This window comes from Globicephala melas, chromosome 1 (assembly GCF_963455315.2).
Source record: "Globicephala melas chromosome 1, mGloMel1.2, whole genome shotgun sequence".
Lineage (NCBI taxonomy): Eukaryota > Metazoa > Chordata > Mammalia > Artiodactyla > Delphinidae > Globicephala > Globicephala melas.
This window is the reverse complement of record NC_083314.1, coordinates 76,998,142-77,013,917: the sequence shown is the minus strand read 5'-3', so window position 1 is coordinate 77,013,917 and position 15,776 is coordinate 76,998,142. Positions and strand designations below refer to the sequence as shown.

At 43.7% G+C, this 15,776-nt stretch overlaps 1 protein-coding gene across 2 annotated transcripts in view; it reads left to right on the top strand.

The window, feature by feature from the left end:
- Positions 1 to 8,491: 8,491 nt before the first annotated feature.
- Positions 8,492 to 15,776, top strand: part of INTS3 (integrator complex subunit 3) — a 39,049-nt gene continuing 31,764 nt past the window's right edge. For both annotated transcript variants that reach the window (XM_030842214.2, XM_060299093.2), the window contains exon 1: positions 8,492 to 9,234. In XM_030842214.2, the coding sequence (XP_030698074.1) occupies positions 9,076 to 9,234 (159 nt within the window). In that variant the 5' untranslated portion in view covers positions 8,492 to 9,075. The remainder of the gene's footprint in view (positions 9,235 to 15,776) is intronic.

The window sequence follows — 15,776 nt, the reverse complement described above, 5'->3', positions numbered from 1 at the left end:
CAACCGCTTATCCAGGGCTGAAATCCTTTTAAAAACATCTGTGTAACTTCCATGTTCTATTGGAAAACTTTCAGGGACTTGGAACTAAGACCATTCTATTTTTGAACAGCTGTAATTAGAATGTTCTTCCTGATATAGGAAGATGGAGATATTTCTATCATCAGAATTGCTTTTGAGGAAATCATCTTTGTTTATGGACAGGGAAGCATGCTCATTCTCCTTCAGCTGCCACCTAAGGAAGGCACATCTTGTTGGATGAAGGGTCCTTTGTTTTGTTTTTTTTAATTTATTTTTATTTATTTATCCTTGGCTGCATTGGGTCTTCGTTGCTGTGTGCGGGCTTTCTCTAGTTATGGCGAGCGGGGGCTACTCAGCAGTTGTGGCACAGGGGCTCAGCTGCTCCACAGCATGTGGGATCTTCCGGGGCCAGGGCTCGAACCCGTGTCCCCCGCATTGGCAGGCAGATTCTTAACCACTGTGCCACCAGGGAAGTCCCGGGTCCTTTGTTTTGCTGAGCCTGGAGCTGAGTTTTTATATAAATTGTGAAGCGCAGGACGAGCTTGTCTGATAAATCCACTTGTGTGACAGTTGAAGGAAGAAGCAAGGGTAGAGGTATTCCAGTAGCTGAATTGAGACTTTGCAGACCACCTATAGCTAATAGAGATTTAAAAAAAAAAAAAGACTAGTGTGATGGGAATTCCCTGGCCGTCCAGTGGTTAGGACTTGGCTTCCCTGGTCGGTCGGAGAACTAGGATCCCACAAGCGCCACCAAAAAAACCCAAAAAACAAAAACTTGTGACTTTACTGTTTTCTAGAAATGACACACACTTCTATAAAGAGGTACAGAGAAGATTGTGCCTTGTCATGTGAAAAAGCCATCATGGTTCAGTGGTTAAGAATCCGCCTGACAATTAAAATTCTGCCATTGAATAGTTATTGTTAACATTTGATGAACATCATTCCAATGTGAATTAAAAATTGTTTGGGGGCGTCCCTCGTGGCTCAGTGGTTGAGAGTCTGCCTGCCGGTGCAGGGGACACGGGTTCGTGCCCTGGTCCGGGAAGATCCCACATGCTGCGGAGCGGCTGGGCCCGTGAGCCATGACCGCTGAGCCTGCGCATCCGGAGCCTGTGCTCTGCAACGGGAGAGGCCACAGCAGTGAGAGGCCCGCGTACCGCAAAAAAAAAAAAAAAATTGTTTGATATTGGATATTTAATACAAATTCCCTTTATGTTTATGGAAAGGCCAATCTGCCTCTTACTACCTCTTCCACTGGCCCTACCACTGCCATTCCTAGCTCTGTAAAGTCTCCTCTCTCTTCCAACAACAGCTAACCCCTCCACCGCCTCCCCCCATTTCCCCGACTCCCACCCCCGCCCATACTGGAGCCTTAGCCATATAACATCACTAGTTTCTTTAGAGATTTCTCTAAGATCTGACTGCAAACTCTGTACCATTCTGGGTGAGCTCCTGTGGGTTCACCTGGTTCGTCAACCTCCCTTTGACAGCCTGCCTCCCTGTCAGGAGCAGAATCATCCAGGTGCAGTCTGAGGAGTACAGAGATCAGGCAACTCTCACCTCCTTGCCTCTGTCACACAATGGGCTATTATGGAACTTGTGGTCACACATACCTCTCCCTTCCCCCACCTCCACAGTTTTTCTCACATTGCTGCTGTTAATCCAAGTCTCTCCCACCTTGTACTCTGTTAAATTTTAAAGTGAAAAATACCCATTTTACTAAAGATTTCATATAAGAGATGAAGAAGGGTAGGGTTATGTCACGAAGAGCACAGTGTTTCTATCTAAATACTCATTAGACAGGCTTACTGTCTCCTCAGAGTCCCTCTCCAGCTGGCCCCCAGCCAGGATGGATCCAGGTTTTGTGGGGCTTGAAGTTTATACCATCTGGTAGGTTCTCTTTGAGAAAGAGAGTACAGGGCTTCCCTGGTGGTGCAGTGGTTAAGAATCCGCCTGCCATGCAGGGGACACAGGTTCGAGCCCTGGCCCGGGAAGATCCCACATGCCGTGGAGCAACTAAGCCCACGCACCACAGCTACTGAGCCTGTGCTCTAGAGCCCTTGAAGCCTGTGCGCCTAGAGCCCATACTCTGCAACAAAAGAAGCCCCTGTGCACCGCAACGAAGAGTAGCCCCGACTCACCTCAACTAGAGAAAGCCCGCGCGCAGCAACAAAGACCCAATGCAGCCAAAAAAAAAAAAAAATCAATAAAATAAATAAATTAAAAATTAAAAAAAGAGAATACAAAATTAGGTATGAAATATTTAATTAGAATGTGAAGATAAATTACAACAAATTACAAATTTAAAATTTTGAAAAGCTTCCAAACATACCAAAACCTAGAAAAATAACAATATGTTTTTTTTCCATTATGCTTTATTACAAGATATTGAATATAGTTCCCTGTGCTATACAGTAGAACCTTGTTATTTATCTTTTTTTTTTTTTTTTTCTGGTACGCGGGCCTCTCACTGTTGTGGCCTTGCCCATTATGGGGCATAGGCTCCAGACGCGCAGGCTCAGAGGCCATGGCTCACGGGCCTAGCCGCTCTGCGGCATGTGGGATCTTCCTGGTCCGGGGCACGAACCCGTGTTCCCTGCATCGGCAGGCGGACTCTCAACCACTGCGCCACCAGGAAAGCCCTTTTTGTTTTTTTGACTGAAGCATAGTTGACTGACAATGTTGTGTTAGTTAAGGTGTGATTTCAGCAAAGTGATTCATATATATATGAATATATATATAATATATATTATTCCTTTCTATATCCTTTCTATTGTTGATGGACTTTTGGATTATTTCTAGTTTTTTTAAAAAAAGACTATTTTTTAGAGTAGTTTTAGGTTCACAATTGTTTCTAGTTTTTTGCTGTAATAAATAATGCTACTGGCCACACCACTTGGCATGTGGAACTTCCCTGATCAGGGATCAAACACGCCCCGCCCCCCCCCCCCCCCCCCCCCGCAGTGGAAGCGGAGAGTCTTAACCACTGGACCACCAGGGAAGTCCTATGAACTTTCTTATACATGCCTTTTAGTGGACACATACACTAATTTCTCTTGGCTGTAAACTTAGAGGGGAACTATTATGTCCTGGGACAGGCAACTGTTTAACTTTGGTAGATACTGTTCAATGGTTTACTAAAGTAATTAGACTAATTTCCACACCATCCAGCAGTGTATGATAGTGCCAATCACTGGACATCCTCACCAACACTTGGTATTGTCAGTCTTTTCATTCTCGTAAGTGTTTAGTGGTATCTCATAAGTTTCTTTTTGAAATTTTAAAAAATTGAAGTAATTTTTAATTTACAGAACTGTTGCAAGAAGGGTACAAAGAACTTCTGTACACCCTTCAACTAGATTTACCCATTAACATTTTACCACATTTTCTTTATCATTCTCTTTCTCTCCCTTTCTATCTACCTATCTGTATACATCTGTATATCTATATCTATAACATAAAGGGATAGGATTTTATATGTATAAGTATAAATATACATATTAATATATTATTTTAGATATGTATAAATTATATATGACATTCTCTTACATAACCATTAGTTATTTGTCAAAATCAGGAAATGTACTTCTATCTAGTCTATAGCATGTTTTCAAATTTCCAATTGTTCCAATAATGTACATTATAGAAAACATTTTTTTTTCACTCCAAGATCCAGTCCAAGATCACATATTACATATAGTTGTCATGTCTCGGTATTTTTTAATCTAGAAGAGTCCTTCAGTCTTAGGTCTAAATGACCTTAACATTTTGGACAGGGCAGTTATGTTTTAGAATGTCTCTCAATTTGGGTTTCTCTGATTCTTGCTTAAATCATTATTACTATAATTTTTGTCAAATGGTGATTTTTTTCATTGTAGTTTTTTAAAATTATTTTTTACTGTGGTAAAATACATGCAACACAAAATTTGCCATTTAACCATTTTTAAGTGTGTAAGTCAGTGACATTAATTACATTCACAATGTTGTATAACCATCAACATTATTCCCAAAATGTATTCATCACCTCAAAAAGAAAGTCTATAACCACTAAACAATGATTTCCCATTCCCACCTCCCCTAACCCCGGTAACCTCTAATCTACTTTCTATTTTTATGAATTTGTCTATTGTAGATATTTCATATAACTGGAATCATGCAATAGTTATCCTTTCCTGTCTGGATTACTTCACTTAACATATTGTTTTTAAGGTTCATCCATATTGTAACATGCATTTGCTTTATATTTCTCTTATTACTAATGATGTTGACCATCTTTGCATGTGCTTATTGGCCATTTGTATATCTTCTTTGGGCAAACATCTATTCAAGTCCTCTGCCCATTTTCTAATTGGGTGGTTTGTTTTTTTGTTTTTGAGTTTTAGGAGTTCTTTATATATTCTGGATATTAAACCCTCATATGACATGAAAATATTTTCTCCCTTTCTATGGGTTGTCTTTTAACTTTCTCGATAATATCCTTTGATGTACAAAAGTTTTAAATTTTAATGAAGCCCAGTTTATTTCTTTTTACTTTTTTTGTTCATGCTTTTGGTATTATATCTAAGAATCCATTGTCAAATTCAATGTCATAATGCTTTTTTTTTCTTTTTTTTGGGGGGGGCGGTACGCGGGCCTCTCACTGTTGTGGCCTCTCCCGTTGCGGAACACAGCTCCGGACGAGCAGGCTCAGTGGCCATGGCTCATGGGCCCAGCCGCTCCGCGGCATGTGGGATCTTCCCAGACCGGGGCACGAATCCGTGTCCCCTGCATCGGCAGGAGGACTCTCAACCACTGCGCCACCAGGGAAGCCCTTCACTAATTTTTTAATATTAATTTCAGGAACTCACATTTATCCCTGTTTGTTTTAAATCCTTTCTATTGGGTTGGCCAAAAGGCTCATTCCATTTTTTCCGTAAGATGGCTCTAGTAGCACTTAGTTGTCTTTAACTTCATTCGAAACAATTTTGTTAGATTGTATGTGACAGCTGTCATATCAGTCTGCATTTAAAAAAAGACTTATCAAAATTGGTGAATTTTTATGTAGCCATTTTAATATTGAAGATGGAAGAACAAAAGCAACATTTTCGGCATATTATGCTTTATTATTTCAAGAAAGGTAGAAACGCAACTGAAATGCAAAAAGATGTGTGCAGTGTATGGAGAAGGTGCTGTGACTGATCGAACGTGTCAAAAGTGGTTTGCAAAGTTTCGTGCTGGATATTTCTCACTGGACGATGCTCCACAATCGGGTAGACCAGTTGAAGTTGATAGCGATCAGATCGAGACATTAATTGACAACAGTCAACGTTATACCACGCGGGAGATAGCCAACATACTCAAAATATCCAAGTCAAGCCTTGAAAATCATTTGCACCATCTTGGTTATATTCATCACTTTGATGTTTGGGTCAACATAAGTTAAGCAAAAAAAACCTTCTTGACCATATTGCCGCATGCGATTTTCTAATTAAACGTAATGAAAACGTTCCGTTTTTAAAACAAATTGTGACGGGCGATGAAAAGTGGATACTGTACAAGAATGTGAAACAGAAAAGATCGTGGGGCAAGTGAAAGGAACCACCACCAACCACACCAAAGGCTGGTCTTCATCCAAAGAAGGTGATGGTGTGTATATGGTGGGATTGGAAGGGAGTCCTCCATTATGAGCTCCTTCTGGAAGATCAAACGATTAATTCCAACAAGTACTGCTCCCAATTAGACCAACTGAAAGCAGGACTCGACAAAGTGTCTGGAATTAGCCAACAGAAAATGCATACTCTTCCATCAGGATAACACAAGACCGCATGTTTCTTTGATGACCAGGCAAAAACTGTTACAGCTTGGCTGGGAAGTTCTGATTCATCCGCCGTATTCACCAGGCATTACACCTACAGATTTTCATTTATTTCAGTCTTTACAAAATTCTCTTAGTGGAAAAAATTTCAATTTCCTGGAAGACTGTAAAAGGCACTTGGAACAGTTCTTTGCTCAAAAAGATAAAAAGTTTTGGGAAGATGGAATTATGAAGCTGCCTGAAAAATGGCAGAAGTTAGTGGAACAAAACGGTGAATACATTGTTCAATAAAGTTCTTGATGAAAAATTAAAAATGTGTCTTTTATTTTTACTTAAAAACCAAAAGCACTTTTTGGCTTTTAACCCAATAGTATAAGGCCTAGGCATGTAAATAAGCACATTTTTCATTATTAAATATCTTCTTGTTATGTTCAGTTCATTCCCTGATCTCATTAACAACCTTTTCAGTGCAATCTGGCAATCCAGTCTATTAGCTAGTAGTCTCAGCTTTATGTTTTTCTGTATATTTTATAAGCATGCCTTTTTAGTCTTTACCCAGATCCTTTCTTTAATTCATCATTCTGTCTGAGGTAGGGAGAAATCCTCCATTATCACAACCCAAAAGCCTCTCAGGATTATTAGGCATTGGGTTGTTTTTCTCCCTGATGGAGGAACTTTCTGCAGCACTGTGAGTCTTTTTATTTTTTCTTGATTCTAGGGCCTTATTATTTGATTCTTATTAATGATAACTATAGTTTCCCCTGCCTCCAAAAAAAACTTTCTATTTGTAATCTCAATTACCTTCAACACAGGGTAGATTTTGACAAATGGAAGGTCTTTTGTTCTAGAAATCAACTAGGTGGGGGCAGGATCAGGGAAGAGCTCAATTTCTTCAGAGGAGAGGAGGAGAATATTTTGAGGTTGTTAAATAGAATAAAGTAGATTTCCATGTTTTGATTTTGGGGAAAAAATTGCCAGGATATAAATGTTAATTGAGCAAGAAGCAAGAAATTGTAAAACATGATTTTATTTTTGCTAAAAACCAAATGAAAACAACCAAAGAAATAAACTGTGGATATGTGTTTATGCATGTTTGAAAAAGTAGGGAAAGATATACAACAAATTAGTGACACTGATGACTCAAGAGAAGTAAGACTGGAGGGGTGAAAAGGAAAAAAGAAGGTTCACTTCAACTTTAATATTTGAATTGTTATGTTTTTATTATTGGCATTGTTTTTTTTTAAATGATAGGAATTTAAGGTCTTGGGAGACTATATTGATTAGGTAGGGATGAGTCAGATAGGTTTACTAAGGATTTGGGAAATTTAGAAAGTGCCTGAGAGGGTAGTTTAGTAAGATTAGAGAAGTGGCAGAATGTTGAATGGATTAGAATCCATTGTAACCCCTAAAGATATACCATATATATATATATATATATATATATATATATATACACATATATAGGCTAGAGAGGAAGAAATTCCAGAGATATTTCTTTTTTTTTTTTTTAATTTTTGGCTGTGTTAGGTCTTTGTTGCTGCGTGTGGGCTTTATCTAGTTGCGTGGAGCGGGGGCTACTCTTCATTGAGGTGCGCGGGCTTATTGCGGTGGCTTCTCTTGTTGCAGAGCACGGGCTGTAGGCATGGGGGCTCCAGTACTTGTGGCACGCAGGATCAGTAGTTGTGGCTTGTGGGCTCTAGAGCGCAGGCTGGGTAGTTTTGGTGCACTGAGCTGCTCCGCGGGATGTGGTGTCTTCCCAGACCAGGGCTCCAACCCGTGTTCCCTGCATTGGCAGACAGATTCTTAACCACTGCACCACCAGGGAAGCCACCAGTGACATTTCTAAGAAAAAAAATCAAACAGCCTTTAGTGACTGAATACGGGAGGAAAATAATGAATGTCAAAAACAAGCTTCCACACTGGGCTTCTGGGGGCAAATGCTGACACGATCACAGATAAGGCAGGAGGACAATATAGGGCTTCCAGAAGCCTTTCTAATAATGAATCCATGCACGATTCTAATGAATCAGTGCACGATTCTAGTACACAGGTGGGTCCATGAACTTTTTTTTTTTTTTTTTTTTTGGCAACGTCCGGCTGATAACTGCATTTGCATGAACGCATACACTGGCTTGTGTGACGTACTCTTAGCTCCGGGAGCTGGCTGCACACCATCCGATGACACTTGCTCTGGGACTGCTTAAGGGTTAGGGCTCCACTTCCTCCGAATTGATAGTGAATGCACTATCAATTCGTAGCTAGCCTTCGGGTTTCCCAAAGCTACCTAGGAACAGCGCCCGGTTCCCGTACCCACCCGAGCTTCCGAATAAGGGAGGAAAAGAGGGCGGAGGCCAGCGCCGCGCACGCGCTTTAATACACGCAGGCGCAGCCTCTCTCCTTCCTGATAATCTCTCACAGCCGCCCCACCTCCGGGAAGTAGTTCCGTCCCGCCTCCCGAGTGCAAAGGAGGGATGCTATTGGGCACACCGGTTGTCCATCAGGCCGGTCTCTCTTCTGCTCAATACCATTGGCAGCCCGGGAAAAGGCCAGCGGGCCGACTCGGCCTACCCCTTCGAGACTCAGCGCCACCGCGGAAGCCGCTATTGGCGGAGGCCAGGGAACGCGACTGCTCACTTCCGGCGCGGGCCTCCACGATTCCTCCCCCTCCCCCGCCGTCGCCCTCGGTCTTCCCACCCCCCGCCCTTCCACCATGGCGGCGTCTGTGTGGTGTAGGGAGAAGCTGGTCCTCCTATAGCGCTTACTGCCTCACCCTCACTCCTGGGGGCCGGAACCAAAGGAACCTCGCTCCCCAACCCTTGGGGCACCAGCCAGGAAGGTTTCCTACCCCATGCTTCAGGGGCAGGACTCCTCTTTCCCCCACCTCCTGAGGCAGAAACTTAGGGTTTTCTCTGCTTCTCTTAGGGTCAGAAGCCAGAAAGGGCTCCTCTTCCACTTCTTCAGGGACAGAGCCTCTCCTACCCTTCCTGTAGGGGTGCAGACCCTTACCCCAGCATACTTAAGAGCTAACGGTGTTTCCTCAGCACTGCCACTCCAGAGGCAGGACCTGGAGGCCCGTCTGCCTTGCCTCCTGCACGGGAGCGGCCCTTCGGAGAGGAGGGAGGAGTGGAGAGGCCAGGGAACCTTTCCTTCCCCTCCCCCACTTGTCCCTCTTTCCCCCCAGTCCCTGGCAATCCCCAATTCCCCCTTTCTAGGACTTCCCATCCATCCACTCCCTGGCCTTTTCCCGTCTCCCGGCTGCAGCCATGGAGTTACAGAAGGGAAAGGGGGCGGCAGCAGCAGCAGCAGCAGCAGCAGCTGCTTCGGGAGCAGCGGGAGGTGGAGGAGGAGCGGGAGCAGGAGCCCCAGGAGGGGGGAGGCTGCTACTTGCAACCAGTTTGGATGCCAAGGATGAGTTAGAGGAGGTAGGTGTGGGGGGGTGGGGAAGGGAGTTAAGAAATGGGGTTGAGGAGGGAAACTGGAGCGAATACGGGGTGGGGGTGGGGGAGGAGGCCTTCACGTGTTTTCTAAGACAGCACAAACACTGCTACAGACTTCCTGCTTGTGAAGGAGGAAGTGTGGGCCAACTTCCTGGACAGGTCGAAACAGCAGCTACTAGTGTGAAAATGGTGGGGGGGTGTTGATGAGGAAGGGATACAGCATCGAGATCAACTGAATTTATCTTTGACATTCCTTTCCCATTACAGGCCACAGCTATTATTAATATTTACCCTGTTTCATCTTAGGTCATACATTGAGTTGAGATGTAACGTATGTATGTGTAGGTGTCTGGGGGGCTGATAGGAGCTTGCAGTAGACCGTGGACCCTTCCCGTTAGATAGTATTGACTTCATGTAGACACCATCAGTTGCCGGTGATGTTAACTGGGCATTGAGAATGAGTGAGGACTTAAGGAAAAGTGAGTTGTGTTTTGTTAGGTAGTGGGGTGAGGTGCGGGGTGAATGGGACCTAGGGACTCTCCTTCAGAACCAGATAGCACACACACAAAGGAGAGAACACATAGATGCTGAGAAAGAGGGTAGGGTGAGGCGATGCAGTGGGCCTGAATGGGGATTTTAGACTACTGAATAATTGACCCGACCCTCCCCGACTTGTTCCTCTTGCCCTGTCCCTGACAATCCAGAGTTGATCATTTATCCCTTTCCACTGCTATACATGAAAAGACATACTTAGGAATATGAGACCCAGAAGTGGGACATGATTGCTGGACTGTTTGTAAGACCTAATGCATTCAACTTAGTGGTTATCCAGGGACAGGATGAGTAAATTATTAGGCTCTGGCTCTTCACTGGCCATTTCCCTGCTTCTGACTTTGTCACTGCTCTGTATCAGATGTTAGAGGGTGGTCAAGCAGATAGGTGGAGTTCATAGTTTAAATTTGAAAAAAATGTTGGTGCAGATACAAGATGGTGGAACATACATGCAAAAAAGCTTTGTGAATCAAGGAGCGGCTGGATAGCAGCTTTGTGAATTATCCATCGCAAGTGTCTGTTCACAGACCGGCTGGCTTCCCATCATGCTTCTCCCCCATAGTTCTGTGTGCATTTAGATGAATCAAAGTTTGTTTTCTGCTGTTGTTTTTATCAGCTAAGGTAGATATAATTAGGAACATAAACAATACTTCTGAAAGTAATGTATTCCCAAAATAAATACAAGTGACTTTGCCAGGATTGCCTGGTAATTTAAATTATCTGCGTTTTTAGAAATGGCCACTGTCACTGTCAAAGTATTTATTGAGCCCTGTGTTCTATCTAGCACTGAAACTCTAGAATTGTAGCAAGAAAGTCATTGACTACCTTTGATCCCTACACCAGTTGGTTAGAGGGGAAGAGACCCGAAGGGTGGTGAAACGGTTTATTCCCCACCCTGATTGCTGGAAAGGTAGTCCTGCTCTAATTTGTACCACAGCATCCTGTTCTTCTGAGTAGTGATACGTTTGCTAGTAAGCGAAATGATACGGCAGAAGGGGACCACAAAAGAGAGGAAGCGTTTATTTTCTTGCTTTTTTGGACTGTCTTGAGAGTGCACTTTTAAACTGTTTCCAGAGAGAAGGGGGAGGAAGGGTCTCCTTTTTTTTTCTGATATCCTTTGTGGTGTAGATGTTTCCCAGAATGTGTCGGCCTCCCCTCTTTCCTTCTTTGCCCTTTGTTCTTTGCATTTGAATTTTCCAACAAGTCTTGCCACTGCTTTTAACCCCATGTATTTGGTTCCCACTAGACCAGAGTGTCTCTAAGGTCAAGACTTACTGGTTTCTTCCTCTGGGTCTCCGCACAGATCTCTGCACACGGAAGTTATCAAAACCTGGTGTTGACTGATCTCAGCTTGTTCTGGCTTGGTTATTTTCCAGCATAGGCCCACCTATTGCCCAGGAATACAGAGGCAGTAGCTTCCTGACCAGATATATACTTACTCTGTGCTGAGTCTGATAGGAAAATAGAATGAGGAAGACCCAAGGCCTGCCTTCCAGAGCTTATCATCTGAAGACTGAGTTAATACGCTCATAAGAAAGGTAAAAACAAAAACCCAGCGAGGGTAGTGAAGAGACTGGAGTCATTACAGCTGGGAGTGATGAGAAAGCCCCTTAGAGGCCTGGAGAATGAAGCACTGGTGAAGAGCATCCCAGGCAGGGACTGTGGCTTTTCTACCCAAGGGAGCATTTGTTGTATCCTTTCTTCTCTTTGGCCCTGTTCTTCTCTTTGAATGGGAATTCTTGCCCACCCCCATCCAGATTTGAGGAATGAGATGAAAATAGTGCCAAAGATTGGAGGGGTTTAAAACATGTAGCTCCTAGTTTCACAAGGCTTCAAAGCTCCCGGTCACTCCTCTGTGGAGAAGGACCCTGTCCACTTTGAAATCAGGCTAAAAGCAGAAGCTGTGGCCCAAACAAGTTAGAATTTCCTCTTAAGCTATGGACAAGTCTCAGGGTTGCATCTGGTTAGAGGTATGTCCCTACCAGGTTTTCTCCAAGGAGTAATTCACGTCCAGTCTGTGAAGATTCTCCAGGGAATGGGCTTTGAGTCATCTCTAATTTTTTTCCCCTTAAATCCTAATTTCACATAAAAGTGACTCTTGGTTGTAGAATACTTGGAACCCAGTTCGTTCAGTAGTTCTTTACTAATGTGGGTCCTTGGGGATTTTGTAGGTCAGATCATATCTTCTTTTCCTTAAGCCTTTGGATTTTAGTCCCTCAAGGCCACTGACTTCCCGTAGAGGGGCAGTATTTAATATACAGGTTTTTTTTAATTAATTATTTTTAGCTGCGTTGGTCTTCGTTGCTGCGTGCAGGCTTTCTCTAGTTGCGGCGAGCGGGGGCTACTCTTCCTTGCAGTGCGCGGGCTTCTCATTGCAGTGGCTTCTCTTGTGGAGCACAGGCTCTAGGCGTGCGGGCTTCAGTAGTTGTGGCTTGCCGGCTCTAGAGCGCAGGCTCAGTAGTTGTGGCGCACGGGCTCAGTTGCTCCGCGGCATGTGGGATCTTCCTAGACCAGGGCTCAAACCCGTGTCCCCTGCATTGGTAGGCAGATTTTTTTTTTTGGAACATGTTGGGGGTAGGAGTTTATTAATTAATTAATTTATTTTTGCTGTGTTGGGTCTTCGTTTCTGTGCGAGGGCTTTCTCTAGTTGTGGCAAGCAGGGGCCACTCTTCATCGCGGTGCGCGGGCCTCTCACTATCACGGCCTCTCTTGTTGCGGAGCACAGACTCCAGATGCGCAGGCTCAGCAGTTGTGGCTCACGAGCGTAGCTGCTCCGCGGCATGTGGGATCTTCCCAGACCAGGGCTTGAACCCGTGTCCCCTGCATTAGCAGGCAGATTCTTAACCACTGAGCCACCAGGGAAGCCCAATATACAGTTTTTAACAAACTGTATGTTCACCTGGCCGAGGGAGGGGAAACTGAGAGGTTAGCAATCCTCAGACTTCAGTCTCCAGCTTCAGGTGTATACTTGCAAACTAGAAGACCTCCCCGCTTTCTACCCCCACTCCATCTACTGCGCTGTCATGGAAACCATGGTCAGGTAATTTTAGTACTAGAAAAATTATTTTAGAAGCTCCTAGAGATGGTAAATATTTACTCAGCTCTGAGGTGCCGTTGTGAAGGGCTTACTCTGAACAGAGTCATTCTGCCAGCAGTTGTTGGCAGGTGCGTGTGTGATTGCATCTTTACAAAGGGCCTCTGGAGACTGGGGGGGAGAGGGGTACTGCTGGTTGATTGTAGGGATCTGGCTTCCTGCAGCCCTCTTTGAGGGGATGTGGTCCTTCAATCATTCTGAATGATTTGTAATTAGTTCTCCCATCTCTGTTTGGGAAAGTAGTTTCTGTAGTTCAGGAAGAGCAGCATCTTTTATATACTTCTACTGCCTAGGAAGGACTGACCCTCACATTTCTTTCCTCATTGCTTTTATCCACGCCTCCAAATTCTGGACTCTCCCACTTTCTACATCCTTAGCTGGGCCTCACTGTTCCAAGAGGCCACTTTTACTTCTTGACCGGGCAGTGACCCATAGAGTTGACTCAGGCCTCTGAGTGGAGCTTAGAATATTGAGGAGGGGCCTAGAGAAACCTGGTTTAGTCCAAGGTCTCTGTGTTACATCACAGCTAGAAACTAGGCCAGCCCATAGGGCTGTGTATCCAGCTTTGTGTGAGGACCTTGGTGCAGGGTCCCTCCATCAGGCCTCCTCCCCTCTCCCGTTACTCTTCTCTCATAGAAGGCAAAAGTAGGAGAGGAAGCTTTGCAGCCTGGTCAGGGACTTACCCACGTCCTGTAGTAGGAGGGCTCAGTTTTCAGGGAACTTTGAGGGCATGCCATTAGAAGTAGTGGCAGGGGGCGTTGGGGGGCTGTCTGGTCCTCATGGACTTAGTTGTGTGATCGCTGAGCTTTTTCACAGATGGAATAGAGTCTGATTCAACTGAGGCTACCTGCTAGGTGCTTTCACGTATGTTATCTTGTTTAATCCTCAGAGCAACCTTGTGATATAGGCTTTGTCTCTATTTTTCAGGTAAGAAAACCAGGGTATTATAAGTAAAGGATTAAATAAGTCTTGGTAAGTTAGGTAACTCACCCAAGATTAGCCTAAGGCTTGCCAGTGGTGGAGGGACCCTCTCTTCCTTGCTTGTCAGTTGGCTCCTCAGCCAGCTGCTCTTTTGACTTCCCTCGCATCTCTGTTGATTCAACAGAGATTTCTTCCTTTTGGTAGGAAGTAATATCTAGGGTTTTAGGATGCTGTGCTGCTGCTTGCTCACCGTCTTCCTCCACTCTGAAACTGTTTGTTAACCCAGGCCGGATAAGCAAGGCCTCCCAGAGCTCCCAGCAAGAACACCCTGGATTTAGCAACTGGAGGAACTGGTCCTCCAGTCATTGATAACTATCTTAGGAGGAGAGGGATAAGATTTAAAAAGAGAAAATACAACCTGAGGTTTTTTTCCTCCCTCCCCCTATCATATAGGAGCTGGGCTAGGTAATGATGGATCTCAGAGTTTGTGGGAGAGGTGGGCTGTGAGATTTACAGCTCAGCTTTCCTGTGATCTCACAGCTCCTTTTCACAAGTACGCAGGTGCTGTTGATTAAGGCTCAGCGCGCTTATCTGACCTAATTTGGAGGATAGTCAGACCTGATGCTGGGTAGTGATGTTGTCAAACCTGGGTGGCTTTGGGCCTAATTTAGGTTGAATTTTTGTGGCTATGGGAGCTCCTTGTCTTAACACTCAGTTCTGCTTTGTTCTTAGGTAGGGACGGACGTAGGCAAACTCAGGATGATGGTCAAAGGAGAAACATGGTGGTCTTTCATTCCTAGACCTCTTTCCTGTTGCCCTTATTTGTCGGTTCTTGACAATGTGGTAGTTCTCAACAAGATGTTTTGTGATGACCTTTAGGATTGGGGGAGGTAAATTGTCTGCCTTTGTCCCTGTTTTGCTAGCATCATTATCACTGGGAATTGGTAAGTGGTTTTCTTAAACAGTTTTGGGGTTAATCCTCAAGATAAAATTTTAAAAGACTCAGGAAGTAGTTTAGGTGGTAATAATGGAGAGGCTCACTGACTTAAATGAGATACATTTTGTCAATATTTTCTCAGTGTTTAGTATTAAATGCTTTGGAACAGGATCAGTGACTTAAGATCTCCTTAGAAGGTTGAGCACATGCTGTCTTAGAGTTAGCCTTTGTAATTAAGAAGGGTCCTTGGATGGACTTTAATGCAGCTCTCCCCACCTTTGTTTGACTAGAGACCCAGGAAGGTTTTAGTTTGGCCTTTTGTTCTTCATTAGTCCTTTTCTTTCCTACACTCATTTTTATGTTAAAGTTTGTTTTTATCTTTTTGGAGGGACATTTCAAACATAAAAAAATAGAATAGTATAATTGCCCTGGAGCCATCACTCTGCTTCAGTACTTATCAGTACATGGCAATCTTGTCTTATTTCCCTTTAGTCTCCTCTGGATTATTTTGAAGCAAATCCAAGCTGTATCGTTACAGCTGTAGATATTTCATATGTATGTCTGTGAGAGATGGACTTTTTTCTTTTTAACATAGCCACAGTATCATACCTAAAAACATTAACAATAATTCCTCAATGTGACAATATACTCATTGTTCAAACTGACTGTCTCATAAAATTTTTTTTTAAAGGTTTTTTCCTTAAGTTCCTCAGGTGCTTTATTGTTTGGTTTTTTTTTTTTTCCCTGTGGCATGGCTTGCGGGATCTTAGTTCCCCAACCAGGGATTGAACCTGGGCCCACAACAGTGAAAGTGCAGAGTCCTAACCACTGGACCACCAGGGAATTCCCATAAATTCTTTTTATAATTGGTTTTTCAGATCAGTAATCAAACAAGGATCACACATTTATTGCATTCAGTTGATATATCCCTTTAATTTTTTAATAACTATTTTAAAATAATTTCAAGCTTAGAGAAAAATTGTAAGACATAGAACTCTCATATACTCTTCACCCAGATTCACC